The sequence below is a fragment of the Cladosporium halotolerans genome (genome assembly GCF_011745625.1).
Source record: "Cladosporium halotolerans strain TM138-S3 chromosome Unknown Sca8, whole genome shotgun sequence".
NCBI lineage: Eukaryota > Fungi > Ascomycota > Dothideomycetes > Cladosporiales > Cladosporiaceae > Cladosporium > Cladosporium halotolerans.
In genome coordinates this window covers 500,393-516,162 of record NW_027191459.1, presented here as the reverse complement: position 1 = coordinate 516,162, position 15,770 = coordinate 500,393, and the positions used below count along the sequence as shown (strand labels likewise).

The following is a 15,770-nucleotide window of genomic DNA, read 5'->3' as shown; positions in this document are numbered from 1 at the left end:
GGTCTCCGGGCAGCTGAAAGCCGGGAAACGGCCAGCTCGAGGTGAACGCAAGGTGGGTGGGAGTGATCGCATAGCAGCTCCAAGGCGTGAATGTGTGCATGTGACTACGCCCGCCCCTACGGCCTTTATCTTCCCGACTCGCACAAGCTCTGATCTTCCCTTCTTCAACCCACTTCCAACTCTTCTCACACCAAATAAATTCCAACCTATAACAACCTGCACCCATCAAACATCAAAACGCGCAATGCCTTCCGTAGCATTGGGTGCCAAGCACCAAGACCTCCTCAGAGCCTATGTCGAGGTCTCCAAGACTGAAGTTGGCACCGCCCTCCCCTCGCGCTCCGACGCTCACATCTCTGACTTTCCTCACAGAAACCGGACTGGTCTGCTATTGCCACCAAAGCCGACTTCCCAACGGCCAAGTATGCTCGCGACCAGTACACCATCGTGAAGAACAAGCTCGTCGCCACGCCCAACGGCCAGCCGATCGATCTGTCCGAGCGCCAGGTCGCTCTGCTTAAATCGACCGTCGAGGTCATGAAGGCAACTGTGAGTTGAGCGCGCAACCATACTCATTCGTCGCAGCTGCTGACGTTACTCTTGTAGACCAACTGGGAGGAAGTCGCGCGCGTCGCGAACTTCAAGACTTCCAAGTACGCCCGCGACCAGTGGACCATTGTCCGCAACAAGCTCATCGCGACCGGCAACAATGCAACTGGCGAGTCTCCGTCTCCGATCAAGAGCCCGGCCAAAGGTACGCCTGGCAAGCGCAAGAGGTCGGCTGGTATGTCCATCTTCATTCGCCACATCAAAATTTCGACCCAGCTAACGAACCCATGAGCAGCCAGCGACAACGAAGCAGACGCCGTCAGCCCGGCTGAGACTCCAGTCAAGAAGCCCAAGAAAGACAAGAAGTCAAGCAAGGCCAAAGTCAAGCAGGAGCCAGAGGTCGAGCCCAGCGACGAGCAAGATGCGAGCGGCGACATTCTTGCGGCATGCCTTCCGGAGATTGATCCGACCACCAATTGAGATCTAGCGATTCTAGCCAGACCTTGATTGCTTTGAAGATTGGGAAGCGGGTCGGAGGATCAGCTGCGCGACAATGACTGGTATTGGGTGCCGCCGCAATGCCAGACGTTTGTCAAGGTGATTGAGGGTCTTGAAATTTCCGATTTTCCGGTAGACAGTTTGCTAGAAAATCGAACCTACTGTGTACCTTTGACATCGTCATGCCATGTTTTTCCGAAGTAGATTCTGCCACAGGACTCAGAAGTCGCTGCCTAAGGTCCGAAATGCTTCCGCAAACATCACCGGCCTCTGGAGCCGCCGCGGCCTCTGAACCCACCACGCCCACCTCCTCTCCCGCGTCCTCGCCCTCCACCAAAGCCACCACGACCTCTTCCACCTCGGCCCGAGCGCTCATTTTCATCCGGCCCAGGCCCAGCCTGCATCCTCGCAACACGCTCGTTCTCTGAAATATCAAACGGATTGGGAATCTCAAGCAACTTACAAAATCTGGCCGTCTGCAGGTTCGTGTACTCCTTCAGCCCGCCGGCGTCGCGCTGATACTGGGGCGCCCGGAAATCCTGACCGTCGTACACCGGCGCGGTCTGTTGGAAGTCGTGGGGGATGCGCAAGTCGATGTTGGCGCTGTCGATCCAGGCGAGAGATTCGTCAATCAGAGCAGCATACTCGCTTGGGGATTTTGCTTGCGGAGTGTTGAATTTGGGCTCGCCGAGGAGGAGCGGTTCGTGCAGCGCGAAGGCGCGGGTGATGGCAAGCCATTCTTTGTCATGCTCCAGCTGGAGCGGGCGGGAGAGTTGGCTGTCGTTAGTACAGGGGATGGACATCAGTTGGAGGAAGTCCCGGTCGGGAGTGCATTTGTCGAGAGCGAGGAACTCTGTGGTGCGGTTCGTGATGCCGGGTGGTGTTTTTGTAACAGCAGAGTCGTGAGGCTGTGGGCGTCTGAAAGAATCAGGCAAGGCTGATCGCGCGGATTCCAGCAGATTAGCGTGCGCTGAGTTGGTCTGCTGTGGTTGATCATCGGGAACCGGCACTTTGACACCATCGAGACCCTGTCCAGGAGCCACAGGCGCTTGACCAGCATCGTCGTCATCTTCCAGCTCGAGATCAATCTCATCTGCGTTCTTTGGAACAGCGCTCGAGGCTCCATTTGCGCTAGGAAGCGTTGTCGGGTTCTGGGGTTCATCGTCGTCGAGATCCAGATCAATCTCGTCTTCGTTCCTCGGTGCTGGTGTTGGAGGCATGCTGGCAGCTGTTGGCTGATGTCTTGGGTCATCCCCATTAATGATGGAGCCATCTTCGGCGTAGTCGATGATACCAGAGAACTTGCAATGAAGATGCGCGCTGAACCACCATCTTGGCTTCAGGCGTTCCACGACCAGCTTCGCTGCGACGCTGCCCAATTGATTGCTCCTTGCGTCTTCTTCTAGATGTCGTTTCCGCCTGAACAGCTGCTTCCAATCGCCCTTCCACTCAACGCCTCGCGGCCAGTCATGACTGATTCCAATGTCCACTTGCGTACGCACCTGCTGCAATTTCCGCACGTCGATCTCCCTGACGTGGTATATGCTCTTGATGTCGCTCTCGTTGTACGGGAGTCGCTCATAGTGCGGCTTTCGGTAGTTGTACGCTTTCCAAATGCCACTCAACCCAGCAATCCTCAGCGGCCCTAGTCTCACCACGTTCGCAGCACCCATGTAGTAAATGTTTTTCGCAACCCATCCTCCGTAGTAGAGCTCGAATAAATAGTTACTGGCCTCGTGGTTGCCGCCAACGAAGACCGTGAGGTACGGCGCCTCTCTCGCGCCAGAGTAGTATTCGTGGAAGTCGCACATTTCGCGGTATTTGGCGGGCATGGCCACGCAGTTGAGATCGTAGGCATTGCGGACAGACTGAAAGTCACCACCGATGATCAGCAGATCGACTCCTGGCCATCCCTTGACCTTGCAGGCCAGTTCGATCGAGGCGTAAATGGCGTGCAGCGTGCCGTGGCCGCAGCCTTCAATTGCTAGCCGAACGCCGTCTTCTTCCTTGAGCTCGACATTTGTCGTCGCCATGACCGGTGGTTTGGAGAGCAGCGTATCCTCCAAAAGATACGCGGAAGCGTGAGAAACTACATCGTTTGTGAGCTAAGATTCCGCGAAAGCACGGCGTCTGATATCAAGAAAGTCGCGCCAAGCGGAAACCCCCGCGTCGCGCTCTCACATGACCTCAAGTTTGAAGTGAACATTTCTATGTCCTAAGATAATCGCATTCATGTGACACTGCAGCGCGGCTATTGCTGTAGAAATCGAATATGACCTCAACAGAGACTGACACTCGTCTGCGCTTTTTGGCAAAAGCGTCGGACACGTTAGCGGTGTCATCTCCTTCTGTCTCTGCGTACATCAGAGCGGCCACGAGAGATTGGTCTCAGTTGCCACGAACAGAAACGGAAAATCCGTATAATGACTGCACCGCATGTGCTCGGCACCTACTCGTTGGGTGGTCATGTGAGCCAGTCAAAACGGCAGAACATAGACAAACACGAAAGGACCGTATCAGCGCCGCACGCATAACCACGAAGTGTGTAAAATGTTCAGCATGTGGCACCGAAAATACCATACAGCACGCAAAAAGGCCAAAGACAGCGCGTCCGAAACCGGTTGCTCCCAGAAAAGATCCTGGACTTGCGATTCTGTCAAAAGCAGAAGCAAAAGCGAATCAAGCGCCGACGCCAGTTACGCAGCCAACTCAAGAAGTGACACCGCCCCTGTCCAAAGGGCAAACGCCCGAGCCGACTCAAGCAAAAGCTCCCGGAAGAAGGAAGGCTCGAGGCAAGAATTCTAGTCTGCAAGCGTTGCTGGCGAACAAGAAACCAGAGGCATCGAAAAGCTCAGGATTCGGATTGGATTTCATGGATTTCATGAAGTAATGCTAGCCCATGTTCTCGTCACGGACTAGGAAACGGAAATAACACCATTTCCTGGTTGGAATTGGTTGTTGCAAGGATCACCGTAAAGATGCATCAGCCGGTTTCAGTCGATTCAGACATCCTCGTCGACGCCTTCTTCATCCTTGAGCAGCGGCTCTTCACTGTCTTCTTCTTCTCCTTCGACCTCGGGAGTTTTTTCGCCCTTACGCTTGATCGGGCTGGCCTTCTTCTTCACCGGGCTCGCGGTAGTGGCGTCCTCATCGTCGGCGACCGAGTCTTGACGCATTAGCACAGAATCAGAATATCCCAAGACGAAGCTTCAGACTCACCAGTCTTGCGCTTACGGCCACCTCCCTTCTTCTTGCCAGCGACCGCAGCATCAGGATCAGTAGTAGCCTCCTCGGCGCCTTTAGTCGGAGACGCTGTGCTGCGAGAAAGCTGACTGCCCGCAAGCTTGGCCAAAAGGCGGGAGATGTTGGAGCGAGCGCTAGACACGCTGCCAAAGCCGGACATGGTGCTGAACTTCTCCATATCGATCTGGTTTCTCGTCAGCAGTGATCTGTACTGACTGAGAGAGCCGTGCCTACGTCTGGCTTGGATTTCAAGCAGCGAGTCATGTTGCGCAGAAGCTTGACCTCACGGTCGGAGAGCGTGTTTGAGGTTGCCTTGGGTGGCATGGTCGTCGGGATTTGGGGTTATGGGAAGTGGTAGTTGTTGGGTATACCAGGGATGTTTGCCAGGTGTAGGAAGGGCCAGGCGGTTCGGAAGATGTTTGAGCAGATGCGGCGGAAGCGCACAAGAATTCACGCGGGTAGAAGAGTTGATGTGAATACTCGGCCAAATTGAGCGGAGAATTTAGAGGCCTCTGCTCGTCACGTGAGATCTGCATGTGAAATGTGCAACGGAGCTACGCAAGCATGTGAATGCCAGTTGCAACCACCATCCAAGGGCAACTTGAGGCGAAGGAGAGTTCTCCCATTGAACGCACCATCTCCTCACAGGTTCTCATCAGCAACATTGTCAGGAGGGATACTGCGCCGACTTCGATGTCTGCACAATCGCGCCTGGGTGGCCATTCACATGGCCAGCATCTGCTTGCGCTCAGGCTCGGAGAGCTTACAGGGCGCGAGTCAAAAATGATGGCATCATGGACGGGTACGGATTCAGTGGGACCTTATTTCGATACTATGTAAATCTATTGACTTAAGAAGAGAGTGGAGCGATTTATTCTAGCCCAAGCGCCTGATATGCTATGCCAAGCGGGTATAGACAATGTGATTATTGTATCAGAACAATAGTAAAAACCCAGCCCGCATTGAATTTTCTCAAACTTTTGTGACCACCTTCGCTCCAACCTTCAAGAATCGCACGATGAAGAAGATCGCGCCAGCTGCAATCAGAGTTGCTCCGCTGTAAGCCCATGTTCCCTTCCAGTCAAGGTTGCTAGGATCGCTCTGAAGAATAGCACCACCACCTGGACCACCAGCAAGGACGCCGAGAGCGATGACCGCAAAACCCATTCCCAGACGGGTTCCTAGCTTTGTTTTGTCTGCCGTGAGGCTGAAGAAACAGACCGGAGGCAATGCAATGAAGATTCCTGAAAAGAAACCGAAGAGCAGAGCTTGGACCACAATGCCACCGAGGCTGTCCACGGCCATATTGCAGAAGACCAGGATAGAGCAAATGACGGCACCAGGGATGATCACGTTGATCGGTCCGATCTTGTCGGAAAGCATATTTGGCAATGTACGACCAAAGACGGATCCGGCGTTGAGAATTGGAACCAGATAGAATGACATCGAGGAATCCGTGTAGCCTGTCGCTTCCCCAAAGAAGGAAATATAGAAGAGCTCCACGTAGAGACCGATGAAACCTATCATGGCGCCAGCAACGAAGAGGATGAACGTGTAGTCAGTAAAGACGGTGGTGTCCAAAAGCGAACGAGCCTTAGGCGGCTGGACACGCATCTTCATCACGGAGATGGGAATCAGCAGCGTGGCCAACGCCATGAAGCCGAGGACTCGAACGGCCCAACCGAAGCCAATCTGCGGAAGCAGACGGTAGAACACGATGGGGTAGATAATACCTGGAAGGGTCAGCCGATGCTCAATCCGTTGCCGCTGGGCCTTGACTCACCTCCCATGCTGCTGCCGGATGCTGCGAGACCGATTGCGAGGCCAAGCCGAGTGTTGAAATACGTCGGCATGATGGCGACCGATGGCACGAAAAGCATGCCGCCACCCAAGCCAATGCAAAAGCCTTGGGCAAGCATGGCTTGCCAGAATTCCTTGCACAGACTCAACATCATGAAGCCGAAGACAACACCGAAACTACCGATAAGGAGCAGCAGTCGAAGGTGTCCGCGGTCGAATACGGGCCCGGTAGCGGAGCCGACGAAAAGAACGCATACTGATCTAGGAATGGGATTAGATATGTTCAAGACGGCCGCAGGGAGGTGTTGATAGTAGCTTACTGTACAGATCCAATCCATGAGATATTTGATGAGGTCTCCCGAAACAGCTCGCCAGACTCATAATATGTTTGGAAAACGCCGAACGTGTTCAGGATTCCCTGCGATAGGCGTTAGCACAAAGCTCGCAACCCGTGAGTTGTCGTCACCTAATATGCAATATTACAAGGACAACAAAATGCACGCTCGTCGACAAAATGACGAAAGCTAATACGTACCCAAGTATTGAAGAACAGGAAGAAGCCTCCCAAGACCTGCAACCATGCCGTCAATCCTCCATTCGGTGGAGGACCTCCCGGAGGTCCAGCGGGAGGCTTTGGTTGCGAGAGCCCGGCCTCTGCCTCTGCGGTCTTTTCGTAGGGCTCATCGTGGCCAGTCGCGCTGGAGGACACGTCATCTGAAGGCTTGAGTTCGTCGGGATGCAGCTCCGGCGATTGTTGATGGGTTGTCTCTGTCACGGCCATGACGCGCGAGGGGGCCAAGCCTTGCCAAGAGGGTCTGTTATGGGACGCGGACGGGGAAGTGAGGTCGTACACCGCTTTTGTGCAGGACGCGCAGTTAGCACTTGGAGCGACAAAATCGGGCGGAACCCTGTTGATGAAAGATCTGATTATCCAAGAACGGCCAGCCGTTATAAGTGAAAGGTACGATGATGCGTCCATGAAATGAGTTTATCCCGCGCATCCTCGGACGTCCGTAAACCCGATAGGCCCGAAGCCGAGAACGCGAGACCGCGAAAACTGCTACTAGGTACGCTTCTGAGTGGCCGCATCTTCTCTGCTTCTCGACACCGGTGATCGCGTGCTCGTAAGGGCCTAGTGACTGCATTCGCTTATTATTCATACATGAACTCTCACGTCTAGGAGTTTATCACGAGGATGCCTAGATTGGGGATGTTACAGAATCAGCCCCTCGAGCTTGTCAGCTCCAGCTGATACGGTGAATGTCAGCCCTAAGCGCCACAAAAGCAGGATCTGATGTTTTCGAGGGAGAAGGAACGCTTCTCATTCGTGGCTGTATGGCAAAACAGCATTGAGTGAGTGATTATTCGGACACGCGGAGTTCACCTTGTTCACCCTCAGCGCGTGAGCTTCGGTAGGGCTGATTCAAGCTCTGTGGAGCTCTCGGTGGAGCACAGGCGGATTGCTCACCGCGCTGCAAAAATGTCCATAAACAACGAACTCGGCCGAGCGCTTCAAGAGCGCACAGGAAGATGAAAAGTCTGATCATTCGAGTGATCATTCCGAGGCATGCGGAGATGAGAAGTCGGAGATAACAACCCTATTGCTATCGCCGAGTCTCTATTCCACCGCTCGTATCATTTGCTTACATGCTGCATATCTCACAATATTCTACAATGCACGGTCAGAACCCATCTCCTTCTTTCCACGGCCTACCCGCTTCCAGAGCTCTCTGTCGTGGGTCCTTTCCAAGCTCAATAGCAGCAGCTGTCCTCTTCTTGAGTTCAGCGTTCATCTCCGCGATTTTTCTCTCAAGCCAAACGTCTCTCCCGTACTCAGGAAACTCCACCTCAGCATCTTCGGGCAATTTTTTGCCATCCGCAGTATATTTCTTGAGCTGCTCGATCGCGTCCGCTTTCCTCCACCACACTCTGAGCTCTTCTTTGAATTCGTTCATTTCGTACCGCAGCTTGAAATAGTCATTGAAGACATCGTAGTTGCCAAAGCAAACACCGTACCCATCGCAGTAACACGCGCTCATTGATGGGCAGTGCGTCGGCGCGGCGCTGAAGATGAACTGCCAGATGTACTCAAAGACTCGGCCAGAGAGATAGTCGCTAAGCTCAGTGCGCTGGATCCAGTCGCGTAGGTACACGTAGCGCTGCTTGGGCGTCGCGAGGATACGCTCGCGGCTCACTGCAAACTGAGCACAGCATGGTTGCGCGAGGACTGTGGGGATGGGGTCCAGAGGGAAGAGCTGCGTCCACGCGGCTGCTATGAGGTTCTCTTCCTTCTTCGCTGTGTTGGCCTCTATAGCACCAGGATGTAGCCAGTCTGGACAGCCAGGATCCCAATGGCAGCGCAGGTTCATGTATCCTAAGCGGGTGACGCGCTCAGGACTGAGCCTGCGTACCATCTCAACCGCGTCTGTGTCCAGGAGCTCATTGTTGTGCCATGCGTAGCGATGGGCGTGCATGAAGATGCTCACATCCGGCAATTCATCGTACGAATCAATGATGTAGCTCAAGTATACCATAGCTTCGTGTCCCTTGTTCTTAGGAGGGTGCAGCGGCGCTGTCTTGTCGTCAACCACATATATGGCATGGCTCAACGGGCCACTGGGCGCTAGCATATCTGCCAATTGTTCTTCGACCCATGATGTATTCTCCAATCTTGTGCTAGCCAATACCAATGTTCTCGTGTACTCGCTCCCCGGCGGTTTCGTTTGTCCCTCAGGATACGGCGACTCGAGATGCGCGCCAGGTACGCTGAGGTCCTCTGGTTTAAGAAGTTTGGCGGAATCTGGCGGAGACGCTCGAAGGTCTGGTATGATGTTCTTGCCGCTGGCTATCTCCTCCTTTGAAGGACCAGAAGCCCCTCCTAATCCTAATGCTTGCGGTGTCGAAGTCCCGGGTATGCCTTGGATAAGGAAAAATGCGATGAGAGTGCTGAAGCCGGCTATTAAAGCGAGTGGTAACAGCCGGCCACGCATTGTTAGGCGGCGTCGAAAGGGCGCCGTGGTGAAGGCGTCAGACGGAGCACGGTCGCAGTATCGGTCGTGTCGACAAGCTGCTATGCCTAATCACGGCGTGAACTCGCCAAACAGGCCGGAGGATAACAATCAAGGAGGCCGCGTTTTGATGAGAGCATGGCCTGTCGCTGAGCGGCTGGGCGGAACATCTACATCTCAGCTGACCGGCAGTTGGAGAGTCTTCATCCGTATGCCTTTCAGTCCTTGAGTTGCGACATGAGAGTACAGTGCTCCCGAATATGCGGTTGCAAAGAATAGTACCTTCTATAGACATACAGTGGCATTGGGTGCTTGACTCGTTTAGGCAATCCCGCGATCCCCGAGCGATGCTCAGGGTCCAACGACTCCCGTCTCCGTGACACCCCAACCCCAACCTCCTTCGCCATGGGGACCGGTCACTAGTCTCACATTCTAAGACCGACCCAACTTTCGCGAATGCAAAGACATGAGTCGGACATGTATATTGCGGGCATGGGGATTTTGAAATTTTCAATAGAAATGGTGCCCGGATCAAGGATAACAAGTCATCGTGAAGCGGCTCATCGTTGGCATCGAGCATACGACAGAAAAGGCCGTAGTGTAACAACAATGGATGTGTCTATACGATGCTGTCCTTGTGGCCCAAGGATACCGAGTCGAGCCCCAAGTCAGACTGCTAATGCCAAAACCATTCATGGAATTGTGGAAAGAGTGTTGCCACGAAACCAATTCCAGCACAAAGCATCATGTAAAGCAATCTTCGCAACCTAGTTGTAGCCGCGCCGTGTCCTAGAGCGAGTAGACCATGGAAGGCGTCCGGAGACCTTCGGGTCGGCTTTGCCTGGGTGAAACGTCGAAGAGTTGGCACCTTAGAGACATGGAGTCGTCGATCGATGATGCTCAACAGTTTTGTATGTATATGCCCTCATGTGCCCCGCCACATTCCTGGTAGACACTTTCCAGGCGTTCTGCAACCCTCAAACGGCATCTTCACAGCATACATGCAGCTCGACGTTCAAGCATGGAGGCTAATGCCTCCAACGGCCATTCTAAGCGTCTTAACGTTCACCGCGTATTTTGCCTACCGCATCTACTGTCTTGTCATTGCACAGGAGACGATAGAGCCTTCTAATGCCTTGGGACTTGCCTGGTTCTTTGTCGCCATTGAATTCCTCATCTTTGGTTCGTAGTGACCCAAAGCAGAGCAACGAACACCCACTGACGCCACCTTCTCCCCAGCGCCTACTCAGCTGCCAGTGCTACTTCGAAGCATTGCATTTCATCGACCAAACCGACCGCAACTTCGCTTGTCATGGACACGGCCGGAAGATGTACCAACAGTCGACGTGATCATCACTTGCTGTGGCGAGGATATCGATGTACTACTGGACACCGTTAAAGCAGCTTGCAATCTTGATTACCCAGTCGAGAGGTATCGGGTGTTCTTGAGCGACGATGCTGGATCTGAAGAGCTCCGTGCCGCTGTCACAGCTCTAGACATCACTAGCCCGCAGTTGATATACACCGCACGAGACAAACCTCCCGTCAAAGACTACAAAGCGGGCAACCTCAACCATGGGCTTCGCTTCTCAAAAGCTCTAGCAAACCCGGCATGGCACAAAGAGTTTAGCTGTTCTAGAGAAGAACTCAGCTCCAATTACCCATCCAAGAAATCTTCGGCTGCAACACTGGTGGGCACCAGTCCAGACTTGGACGAGATGCCGAAACCTATCGCCAAGTCTCTATCCCCGACCATTTACGAGCTCGAAGGCAGTCCAGTGGTTTGGAACAACATTTGGACTGGCTCGCAATTCGTAGTTGGCATAGATGCTGACATGATCCCGGAGCCCCACCTATTGCGGGCTTTGTTGCCCCATCTTGTGAACGATGACAAGATGGCTATGGCTTGCCCTCCACAGGTATGAAGAGCAAAGCCTCCGAAGGCGAAGCATCAAGAAGTACTGCTGCTGACAACTTTGATCTCTCTATCAGACTTTCTACGATTGCCCGCCTAACGATCCTCTCATCCAGACAATGCACCAGTTCAGCGGAGTTACCGAGCTAGTACACGACTCTTTAGGGCACTCGGACTGTCTAGGCTCTGGCTATGTCATGCGTCGTGCGGCTTTAGAGGAAATCGGTGGGTTCCCTGTGGAATCATTGTCCGAAGACGTCTGCTGTTCAGCCAAGCTATTGGGGGCTGGGTGGAAGACTTGCTTTATCCCAGAAGCTTTGCAGCACGGTTCTGTACCAGAATCTTACAACGCACATGTGAAGCAGCGCACGCGATGGGTGAGTCCACACGGCACTTTTTGCAGTTAAGTCGCCGGAGCTAACACTTTCAAGTTTGTGGGACATGTGCAGACAGCGATGATGTTCAAGCTCCGTCTCTTTGGTGAGATAGGAAGGCATCTCAACTGGCGGCAGCGGCTTGTTGGGATCAGCTTCGATTTGAAGCACCTTATTCAGGCTCCATTGGGCTTGGTCTATCTGGCTCTGCCTTTCACAATGCTTGCCGGCTACCCTTTCGTTCTCTGGTCCGACATGGGGCAGCTCAAGATCCTCATCCGTCTGGTCTCGGTCCACATGCTGTGTCGATGGTCTCATCAGGTCCTCTTGGCAGTGATCGCTCGCCGTGTCAATGATCAGTTCGACGTCCGATTGCCCTCCTACGACACTGATCTGGAACAATTTATATCACCATGTGAGTTATTGGCGCTAATTATTAGTCTGCCCGGAGAAGGAGACTGACAATGCCGCAGACGTGCTTATTGCATACGTTCGATCATTCATCTTACCTACAAAGCTCGGTGGCCGAAAGACAGGCTTCACTTCCACTGGCAGTATTGCTTCCGCAATGGATGAGCGGTCGAAAGAGAAGAGAGCATCTTTGCCTCGTCGTCTTTGGATTATCATTTTTCATCAGCTGGCATGGGTGCACCTATTATTCATTCTGGCAATTGTGGCAGGTGTGGTACTCACCTTCCTCCGCTGCTTCTTACCAGACGGTATGGAAACGATACGCAGTGCCTACATCATCGGCGCAGCAAATTCCACCCACGATAAGCTCGTTTATCTAATCACACGTCTGGGATGGCCGCCTTTGTTCTGGTTGCAGGCCACTGCATCGGCGATGACCCCTTTTGTAAGTTCCCCCAGCAGAGATAATTATATTAAGATATTTGCTGATCAGCTTTGCCCACAGGCATACGCCATATGCCCTCCGACTGTACCGGACCGCGAAGAACTTCTGGATAGAGACCCGAAATCAGGTGTTGCCTACCCCAAGCAATCGTCGAAGCGTATACACAGAACCAAGCTTGGGAGCTGGAGATATTGGCGCGGAGGTTTCGTGATTCTCTACACGCTGGCCCTTCTAATTGGTAGCGCTTGGCTTTGAGGAAGAGAAAGTTCAACTCGATTCGGTAACGGTGCCAATGAAGATGGACCTCTGGGCGCTCGTCTTACATGCTCATGATTTACCCCTCTTGTCTCGCTTTTTAAACGATGAAAGCAGCAATCATCAACAAAAACATCATAATGCCCAATTAATAGATAAATGAACCGTGCAAATCAAGGATTTGATGAAGAGAATTCGGACACCATCTTGCATGAACGAAGGGCCTCACTTTGAAGCCTCACGGCAGCTCCTTTTGCAAATGCATGCTTCCAGATACTATTTTCGAGGATCGTGTTCTTTGGTGGCGGTCGTTTGAAGAGCAGAGTAGCGAGTAACGTTTACTCTTCTTGTTCCCACAGTAATGGCTCCAGACGAGCAGAAACCTGTTTCTTCCATGCACTGGTATAACCATCACCACGCAATCAAGCCGATAACTGACTCAAGCCATGCTTTCCTCAAGCTGTCGCTCAATCGCAGGCCGCCAGCTCTCTACATCTCGAACAACCAAGCCTTCTACCTTGGCCTCATCATCCCAAACCCTCAGCTGGCACATCTCCTTGCACAATTTGTTTGCAGCAAACTTCTCCATCTCAGCACCTCGCAAAGGTCCGCCCTGATACATCAGACTCTTCTTACTAGCCTCCGACAGCTTGCCGTAATACGCCTCGTCCACGGCACACAAGTACCTCTTCGAGGCAACATGCGACTCGACGAGCGTCGTGATCTTCTCCGAGAAGCCAAGGGCAGCGAGCAGTTTCTGTGCGAGCATTTCATGGCCGACTCTCCCAACACTCTCGCTATTTGACTGCCCGTTCAGATTGCGAGTATGTTCTTTTAAGACGGTCTTGATGTCGTCCGCAGGTGCGAATTGGCCAAGGTCGTGCAGTAAAGCGGCAACTTGCGTTGCTTCGTCGGCTGAAGCATCTGCGGCGAGGGCGGCGCATTGCAAAGAGTGTTGGAGCTGCGAGATTGGTTCGCCGATGTATGGTGTATTTTCAGATGATTTGAGCACGTCTATTACATAGTCGGCCACTGACTGGGGGGTCAGGTCCTGCGGTATCGTCATCTTTTGCCTCGACGTTGGCTCAAGAGTCTTGAAGGACGGTTTGTGGTGACAGCTGAGTCTTGGTCAAGTGCTCCCGATCACTACCGATACTCTGATCAGTTGCATTCATAGGTCTCTCTAGAAGTTGATCGTTGAGAGACGCCGAGGTCCAAGTGTCGACTTGCGATGCAGCTTGAAGTTTGATCTTCCTGCAAAGGACAAGTACATGCCCAAGACACGAGAAGGGATGGTTGAGTAAGCTAATATAGACACACGTGGACAGCTGAAGATCTGTGATGGGTCACTGTAGACTCCGGCTGAGTTCAACAGCAGTGGGGCAATCGCCGGATCATCGTCCCTGCAGTAATGTAACGTGGCTCCACGGGATGATCAACAGCACTGGGTCGACGCATTCGTTAGTGGGAATCAGGGATTCGAGATTTGCAACTTTCATGATCGATAAGATGCTATTGGTTTGGTGTATATGGCACACAAGTTACGAGGGAGCACCCCAGCTCAATTATTTTCCCAAAGCATTCAGAATGTGAAAAAGTTGTTGCAATCACTTTCGAAGACGAATGGCATACTCATATTTTTCAATCTCAGAAGACCACCTGCTTCCCAGCATCCATGCTCAGCATTGGCGACCCAAATCCGTAGGTCAGCGCTCCCTTCTCGTATTTCTCTCCTTGCTTCCGCATGTGCGTAGCTGGCCATTCGACCTTGCGGTGCTCGTAATAACCCTTTCGAAGATCGCCCTCACTTGCACGGTTGTAGGTCGCATAGATAGCTTTGCGATCAGAGTCGCTTGTGTTTGCTCCGCTACGATGGGCCAAGTAAGAGGAGAAGATCAGCAGCTGGCCTGTACAGAGCAAATCAGCTAGTGGTCATCCAACGACTTTCTCCATCAATCGATAGCATACCCGCTTCAAGTTCCACAGGCGTCCAAGTTTGCTGATTGCACCAATCCTGCTCCAGACAATTGGTGCTTTTGTTCACCGGGATGTCCATGTTCTGGCTTGCATCAACGACTTCCAAGCCGCCATTTCGAAGGTTTGAAGGATCTACGCTCAGTAGAATCGTCAGATGCTTGACGTCTTTGATGTGAGTGTAAGCCACGGCGTCGATATGCGGAGCAAATCCGCCTGGGTTTGGTCAGTAGACACGAAGGATTGACTCCATTGATCAGATCGTACCACTGCCGGCAAGCTTGTAGTTTATTTTCTCCTTGAACAAGCGCATGGGTTGGCCTGACAAGGCGTCCAAAAGCCCCAGGAGCTTGTCGCCATTGAGTAGATCGTTAAAGCCTTGATGGCCGTCGGCGAAGTTCTCTGTGCGGCACAAGACTCTCTTGCCCTCTGCGTTGATCTCCTGTAGACTGTCAGACCGGAATGATGATTCGCACAGTATCCTTACCTCGTAAGGCATGATATCAGAAGTCTCGTCGGGTACATAATCGTGAACTTCCTGGGCCCAAGATTGCAGACCGTCAATCTCATCACGGGACAGGAAGTCGCGAACGATCAAGTACCCATTGTTCTCGAAGAAGCGTTTCTGCTCGGGTGAGATCATCGTGGGCAAATATAACGGCGTAATGATCCCGGGATGTTCTCCGGATGCCAGGATAGACTACCTCAATGTAAGGAGTAGACGACGAGTGTCATGTAAGCAGCAATATCAAGGCTTGACAATAAGCGCCGAGGAAGCACACATGTCCATATGAGCCCACGCGATTTGCCGTTCCGCCAAGGCATGCTGAGCCATGAAAGGGATGTGAGTGAGGGAGAGCAACGCCATTGCTTGAGCTAGATGCTTGGACGGATGAAGCTATCCGGCAGATACGAGGATGCGATGCATTGTTGGAGGAAAACTTTTCCTGAAGTAGTGTACGCACTGTCAGTAGCGCATGTAACGTAGGATGGTGTCGTGGCATGAGCTCAATCTTGACAAGCACCATTAAGCACGTGTAGTGGTGCTTGGCTGGCAAGCCTGGGGCAGCAAATTGTTCCAGAGCGACCTCCACGTGGGAAGCTGAGTCCCCACCGCGAGAGTGAACGAAGTGGGGTCCAGCATGGCGATCGCTCTTCGCGCCTGGAAAAACTGGGCCACCACCAAATCTAAACCATATTGTAGTACTGCTGATTGTACACCTCGTTGAATCTACAACGGCATCGATTGGCTACGGAGTACAATGAAACATTCTTCGTCAACCACGTGTGGTCCGAAT

At 52.8% G+C, this 15,770-nt stretch overlaps 7 protein-coding genes across 7 annotated transcripts; 2 read left to right on the top strand and 5 right to left on the bottom strand.

The window, feature by feature from the left end:
- Positions 1–171: 171 nt before the first annotated feature.
- WHR41_03317 (uncharacterized protein) lies at positions 172–1,190 on the top strand. The gene is made up of 4 exons (XM_069371923.1): positions 172–316; positions 373–549; positions 607–784; positions 845–1,190. The coding sequence occupies exons 1-4, from the start codon at positions 245–247 to the stop codon at positions 1,027–1,029; spliced, it is 612 nt and encodes a 203-aa protein (XP_069231212.1). The 5' UTR covers positions 172–244; the 3' UTR covers positions 1,030–1,190.
- Positions 1,191–1,307: 117 nt separating this feature from the next.
- Positions 1,308–3,080, bottom strand: WHR41_03316 (uncharacterized protein; the record flags this gene model as incomplete). Its single annotated transcript, XM_069371922.1, has 1 exon — positions 1,308–3,080. The coding sequence occupies one exon, from the start codon at positions 3,078–3,080 to the stop codon at positions 1,308–1,310; it is 1,773 nt and encodes a 590-aa protein (XP_069231213.1).
- Positions 3,081–5,099: 2,019 nt separating this feature from the next.
- WHR41_03315 (uncharacterized protein) lies at positions 5,100–7,029 on the bottom strand. The gene is made up of 4 exons (XM_069371921.1): positions 6,626–7,029; positions 6,411–6,508; positions 6,074–6,351; positions 5,100–6,023 (listed from the first exon to the last, which is right to left on the bottom strand). Exons 1-4 carry the CDS (start codon positions 6,869–6,871, stop codon positions 5,263–5,265), a joined length of 1,383 nt encoding a protein of 460 aa, XP_069231214.1. The 5' UTR covers positions 6,872–7,029; the 3' UTR covers positions 5,100–5,262.
- Positions 7,030–7,772: 743 nt separating this feature from the next.
- On the bottom strand, positions 7,773–9,080 carry WHR41_03314 (uncharacterized protein; the record flags this gene model as incomplete). Its single annotated transcript, XM_069371920.1, has 1 exon — positions 7,773–9,080. The coding sequence occupies one exon, from the start codon at positions 9,078–9,080 to the stop codon at positions 7,773–7,775; it is 1,308 nt and encodes a 435-aa protein (XP_069231215.1).
- A 1,019-nt stretch (positions 9,081–10,099) lies between these two features.
- Positions 10,100–12,498, top strand: WHR41_03313 (uncharacterized protein; the record flags this gene model as incomplete). Its single annotated transcript, XM_069371919.1, has 6 exons — positions 10,100–10,280; positions 10,338–11,017; positions 11,091–11,390; positions 11,445–11,802; positions 11,861–12,243; positions 12,304–12,498. 6 exons carry the CDS (start codon positions 10,100–10,102, stop codon positions 12,496–12,498), a joined length of 2,097 nt encoding a protein of 698 aa, XP_069231216.1.
- Positions 12,499–12,937: 439 nt separating this feature from the next.
- WHR41_03312 (uncharacterized protein) lies at positions 12,938–13,564 on the bottom strand (the record flags this gene model as incomplete). Its single annotated transcript, XM_069371918.1, has 1 exon — positions 12,938–13,564. One exon carries the CDS (start codon positions 13,562–13,564, stop codon positions 12,938–12,940), a length of 627 nt encoding a protein of 208 aa, XP_069231217.1.
- A 545-nt stretch (positions 13,565–14,109) lies between these two features.
- On the bottom strand, positions 14,110–15,478 carry WHR41_03311 (uncharacterized protein). The gene is made up of 4 exons (XM_069371917.1): positions 14,960–15,478; positions 14,740–14,914; positions 14,467–14,688; positions 14,110–14,405 (listed from the first exon to the last, which is right to left on the bottom strand). The coding sequence occupies exons 1-4, from the start codon at positions 15,113–15,115 to the stop codon at positions 14,146–14,148; spliced, it is 813 nt and encodes a 270-aa protein (XP_069231218.1). The 5' UTR covers positions 15,116–15,478; the 3' UTR covers positions 14,110–14,145.
- Positions 15,479–15,770: the final 292 nt, after the last annotated feature.